General features: G+C 40.1%; 1 protein-coding gene across 1 annotated transcript; it reads left to right on the top strand.

The window, feature by feature from the left end:
• Positions 1–2,701: 2,701 nt before the first annotated feature.
• Positions 2,702–5,093, top strand: pts (6-pyruvoyltetrahydropterin synthase). Its single transcript, XM_087845062.1, has 6 exons — positions 2,702–2,829; positions 3,762–3,841; positions 3,927–3,949; positions 4,046–4,102; positions 4,589–4,659; positions 4,744–5,093. Exons 1-6 carry the CDS (start codon positions 2,738–2,740, stop codon positions 4,865–4,867), a joined length of 447 nt encoding a protein of 148 aa, XP_087701188.1. The 5' UTR covers positions 2,702–2,737; the 3' UTR covers positions 4,868–5,093.
• Positions 5,094–6,000: the final 907 nt, after the last annotated feature.

Raw genomic sequence — 6,000 nt, 5'->3', positions numbered from 1 at the left:
GGGGGTTGTGTACTTTAAGTGCCTATTAAATATACTAAAGTAATGGTGTAAAAAAATCTGTCTGATTTTGAGGGGGTCAGATAGGAGGCCACCACAGGGTGCTGCTCACTTTAAAACATATAAAGCAGAAATAATGGTTCTGAAACTCGGGATTTTAAAATCCACTGTAAAGTCTCCATCAGAATAAAATATTACAGTAATATTTCAGAGGTCAGGATTATTGTACTTCCTGTTTCTGTTGATTATCTATTTCCTGGATTAGACAGAGTAAGCAGTAAACAGTGTCTCATTAACCATTGTGGATTAGTTGAAGCAGAGCACGCTCTGGGATTAGATGCTGGAATTAATCACACAGCTTTAAGGTAATCTGGTTGAGGAACCCACACATATATACATAATGATGGTTTTAAGATCACCGCAATGCAAAGAGAATCACAGGGCTTCAGTGTGGCACTCACATCACAGAGTCATGCAGGACTTATAAAGCGGAAGCAGCTACACACACTAATGACACTGTGGCAAAGTAATCCTACTCCAGAAGGAAACCAAACACAGCATTACACTGCAGTATGTGATTAAAACAGCTTTCCCTATTAAATCAGTCGAAATGAAGCAAACAAATGAAGCATTTAGAAGTTTTCTCAGGGGGATGTTGTTTCACAATTAAACTAAATGACACAGCCAGGAGAAACTGCAAGACCACTCTAAAATTGTTGTAAGACAAAGTTCTTAATTAATAACAACAGAGACCAAATATTTCTCAGCATTTCCTTCCATAGTTTAGAAGAAGAACATGTAGGTTAGCTTTTGAATTGATTCTTTTTCTCTGTGCCTTTGTGACTTTCCTCTTAGTGCTCTAGTTTGCTTCCAGAGTTCAAAGACATGCACGGTATATTAACTGGTGCATGTGAGAGTGTGAGTGCTTGTTTGTTTCACTGTGTTCACCCGAGGGGAGAACAGGACGGATGGATGACTTTGAGTTATTTTCTAAGCCTGCCTTTCGTAAATCATACACTGTGTTCTGTGCATGCTTGGTTGTCAGATGATCATTGTTTTTTAAATAACTCCCAGACATCTTCTTCCTCTTATTCCTGTGTATCTCAGGTAATGCTGACCGCATCCTATTAGCAGTGTTGGGGAGTAACGGAATACATGTACCGCCGCTACGTATTTAAAATACAAAATATGAGTAACTGTATTCCGTTACAGTTACCGTTTAAAAAGGTGGTATTTAGAATACAGTTACTTTGTTGAAATAAATGGATTACACGGCGGTACTTCCCTGTTTCATATTGTGGTGGGTCAGGACTGTTTGGGTTTTGTTTGACAGCTACGTTCTGGTGTTCCAGGCGGCAGCGTTACAGTTGCCATGGTTACAGGGTGACGCTCTCTCTCTGCGTGTTTCCTGGGTGAGAGAGCGCCTGTTGTTGTTGTGCTAAGCTAATAGGCAGAATGCTACCGGTATAGCTCTAAAGAATGTAGCATCATAGGCAGTGTAGTCCGTGCTGCAGGGAGAATGGACTGCCATACACGTTATGTGTCTGTGAGCGAGGGAGGGAGAAAAAGGAAAAGTACGAGCTGTCATCGAGCAAAAACGGGAGCTGGAAGCATGTAAATATAATAATAACCACTGCAGCCAAGAAGAGAGCCTGACGAGCCCAGTTGTAAGTAAGCTATTAAGACTCGACTGTACACCGTGTTCGTGTTTTCCTCCAACCGTTCAACGCCTCTGTTTGTCTCTCGCAAGCAAAGTTGACCCAGACAACAAAGTAAAGCTATTTTTCGGCTACGAGCCCGACACAGAACCCACCGTATTAGCCAGAGGTCCCTTTACTACGGTTCGGAGCCGCGGACCTTCAGTAACAGTAATAAATCACAGCAATAGTACATTCATGTAGTTGTAAACAGCATGATAATACATTAAGTAATCCAAAGTATTCAGAATACGTTACTCTCATTGAGTAACGTAACGGAATACGTTACAAAATACATTTCGGGGCATGTATTCTGTAATCTGTAATGGATTACATTTTAAAAGTAACCTTCCCAACACTGCCTATTAGTCATTGCTGGCACCAGACATCAACATGGGGGATGATTCCGTGAAATAGGGTTTATTTGTGTTTAAGCTTATGGCTTTATTGACTTTGCTGACAGTGCTATACTGCTATTGGCAGGATGACTGGATACCAGCAACTAATTGTGGGGGAAAGAGTCTTGTTTGTGTTGTAAAGTGTTATATAACATTAGGTTTCATGTTTTCATGATGTCCATTGCACCTTTTTTATTCAAATAACTGTTGATAATATAATAACTTATTGCAGCTGCTGCTCTATTAATAATATTTACGTATCCGAAAGGATGCACCCATAGATCAGCACCACTCTTTTTTGTTTCCAGTGACTCACGTGTATTGACTTTTGTAAATCAATCACAATGTGTAAACAGGATAAGAAGACTATGGATAAAAATGCAGTACCTGCTGACAAGACCCTCAGGTGTAGTCTATTTATGTGCATCTACAGCATTAAAATGTGTTATATTGATGAGTATTTATGTATTAATGGTCTTCCAAATTTCACCTGAGGGCTTTTGTTGCTTATGCAGATCATGTGACTTATAATAACGCCCCTGATTTGCGCCAATGACCTTACAGCTTGAGTCACGGTTTTATACATTCTCCTTCCGGTTTATCAGCTGATATAAGCCGTCCCCTTTGTGTTTGTGCGGTGACATCATGGCAGGGTCATCTGCGCACAGTAGCACAGCGGAGCGCATCGGATACATAAGCAGAATCCAGAGCTTCAGCGCTTGTCACCGTCTTCACAGGTACATCGCCTCCATCCCTCCTCCGTTAGGGAGGAAGCAGGCTGATAGAGAGTCGTCCCGAAAGCGGGTTTATTTCAAACACCTTCTTAAAGCACTCACACTGAAGTGCGCCGAATCAAAGTAGCTTTCACCCGATGGCGCAGGGTTTGCGTTTGACATGTACTGAAGTGTGTTTTTACAAGAGCGAGTAAAATCCCGTGTGTCGTGGATGGAGGATCGTGGAGAAGTGAAGCGCGATGATTAGGATACTGAATAAGTGTGATGTGGATCATTTGGAGCAGGGGGAAGTCACTGACAGTGTCACTGACACCCGTGTTCTTGCTCTTTAGCGGATTAAAGCTTTTGGTGTTTGCGGCATTCTGCTTAAACTCAGAAAGATTCGCGGAATATCCACTCATGCTGCATTTACGTGCAGTCGGCGCTGTCGAAAACGAGCCTATCCAAAGATTAATTGGAGACGACTTAATTAGATCTAGATCCAGGCCTCGAGAGCCGGTGTCCTGCAGGTTTTAGATGTGTCCAGCTGATTTAAATGGCTAAATTATCTCCTCAACATGTCCTGAAGTTCTCCAGAGGCCTGGTAATGAACTAATCATTTGATTCAGGTGTGTTGACCCAGGGTGAGATCTAAAACCTGCAGGACACCGGCCCTCGAGGCCTAGATCAACATTTTATGCTGTGCTAATAAACATCTTTTACTATATTGTTTGGTGTACAATTTTTGTTGTTGTTGAGCAATAATACGTTACGTAGTATACGTCTACAAAATGTGACAGTTACACTGTTAAAAATCAAAATACTTGAGCTTGGCGTACTTTAATTGCCTTTTTGTCATCTCTTTATACTACATGACTGTTAGAAATGCACATTAAAGAGCTTTTGACTGTCTTGGCCAAAAGGCTTTCCTGACTATTCCTTCACATCTCATGCAGCATTCACCTGAGTGATGAGGAGAATAAAGAAGTGTACGGAAAGTGCAACAATCCCAACGGTCACGGACACAACTACAAAGGTTTGTCACACTCCTTCCCTTCAATTTAACGAACTATATTAGGAGTGTAATGCTCTTCATTCATCGCTCTCGTTTCTCTCCACAGTGGAGGTAACCGTGCGTGGAAAGGTATCTGGAACATTTTTGTGAGGAATCCATGTCACCCTAGTAATAAATAGGAAAACCTGTTTCAGGAACAAGTGTGTTTTCTGTATACGTTTTCAGATTGATGCTAAAACTGGCATGGTCATGAATCTGACTGATTTGAAGAAATGTATCGAGGTAACTTTTTTTTTTTCTTCTTTTCCTTTTTTTAAATTTTTTTTTTATTTTTTATTCTTAATGGAATTTAAAAACTGGCTAAATGTTACTCAAAAAACAGACTTGTTTTGGACTGGGTTTAGCTTGATAAAAGCTGTTTTGGATGCGAAGATTAATTACATTTTTCAGTTTTTATTACCAATTTGATAGTAAATAACTCAATTACTTATGTGCTAATTAAAATTATTATTGTATAGTTTTCTGAGGTTTTAACTGTTGTAAATATTAACAGGTTTATAGACAGTTTTTATTATGTTAAGTTGGTAAATTTGTACACTACTTCTACAACATGCAGGCTAAAACTGGCCTTTGTTAGTTTTACACAGAACATTTAGGATGACATACATTAGCTATGTATGGAACAAACTCTGAAGTTAGTAACTAACTGCCCAGTTGGTGTACAGTATATTGAAACGTTTTAAATTAAAAACGGTGCTTCTCCTGCAGGAAGTCATCATGATTCCACTGGACCATAAAAACCTTGATAAGGATGTTCCATATTTTACTACGGTTGTCAGGTGTGTACCCTTTCAGGCTATTGTCACCAGTATTACAGATTAATTTGGTTTTCCTCACTGAAACTTTTTCATCTGCCCACTTAGCACAACAGAGAACGTGGCTGTTTACATCTGGGACAACATGGTGAAGGTTCTCCCGCCCGGCCTGCTCTATGAGATCAAGATTCACGAGACCGACAAGAACGTGGTTGTGTATCGAGGAGAGTAGTGAAGCAGTGTTTGGTTTAGAAGCCCTAAAGTGCCATTCCTTTCTACTTATTTTAGGCTAATTGTTTACGGACCGACTTCACTCTGGTCACACGTAGTGAAAGTCTCTTAGACGTTGTTCCTTTTGCACAGCAAATGAGAGAACAGAAGCCTGAAAAATGTGGTTATAAAGTAAACTGTCAAGCATATTGTAAACTGAATTCAATAAATAAATAAATAAAAATTGATTCTCAGTGGTGGTTTTGGGCCTCGTTAGACATGATTTACACAAGAGGTGGTCTGACCTCCCTCCAGAGGACGGAGAAATTTAATGAACCAAATTGAAAAGTAATACAGGTGAAGCAGACCTGACCAATCAGAAGCATCCTGTGTGTTTCATGCTAGTATTAACAAATGGTTAAAAATGACCAGAAGTCTGATATTTACATGTCATTTGGCATGTATATGAAAATGAGTTGTGAACATCCTAATAAGATATTCTCAGTCCAACAGTGACATCTAGTGGAATAAAATCATCCCTCTCAGCTCGGTGGATTAGACCAAACTTTTTCAGATGAGTAGAGCTTGGATTTTATTTTCAGATGAAGGGTTTGAGTCAAGAGGTACAGAATTCAAGATGTTGGAAATCTGTTTCCACAGTCTGTAAAGTCATCGGTAGCTGTTGGCAGTGGTTGATCTTCTGTGTTTTGTGAAGTCCAAAGTCAACACAGCAGCTTAGCAGGAGCTTTGAGAGCTCTTTGTGTCTGCATCTGTGTGATGCTGATTTCTTTTGTTCAGCTGGATTCAGTATCTGGCTGCAATGCTAAAACTACTGCAGGACCAAATGGTTCGCTGACACATTAATACTGTATGGAACTGACCTGAACCCCATCCCCATGTATATGGAGTATTGTCACGACGAAAAGGCCCCAAACAAAAAAATGCAGAAAGAGCTGATGGCAGATCGCCATAACGAACCACAACGACACAGTAATTCCTGCTAAAGGAGAGTTGACCAAGCACTGAATATTTAAATTCAAATATTTATAAGAAGGTACACGTGTCTGTCATTTTAACCACTTGATGTCAGTAAAGAGCTGCACATTTCTTAGAGGCTCTGGCACATTTGCACCGGGGTAATAAGTTTACCACAAA

This window comes from Neolamprologus brichardi, chromosome 8 (genome assembly GCF_056152115.1).
Source record: "Neolamprologus brichardi isolate AB-2024 chromosome 8, ASM5615211v1, whole genome shotgun sequence".
NCBI lineage: Eukaryota > Metazoa > Chordata > Actinopteri > Cichliformes > Cichlidae > Neolamprologus > Neolamprologus brichardi.
The sequence above is the reverse complement of the archived record's forward strand: the minus strand, read 5'-3'. Positions and strand labels throughout refer to the sequence as shown.

Bases quoted from the DNA above. Each gene is read 5' to 3' on its own strand.
- pts (XM_087845062.1), top strand. From the start codon at position 2,738: ATGGCAGGGTCATCTGCGCACAGTAGCACAGCGGAGCGCATCGGATAC. The intron at 3,842-3,926 runs GTTTGTCACACT...TTCTCTCCACAG, and splicing joins TCACGGACACAACTACAAAG to TGGAGGTAACCGTGCGTGGA. The intron at 4,103-4,588 runs GTAACTTTTTTT...CTTCTCCTGCAG, and splicing joins ATTTGAAGAAATGTATCGAG to GAAGTCATCATGATTCCACT.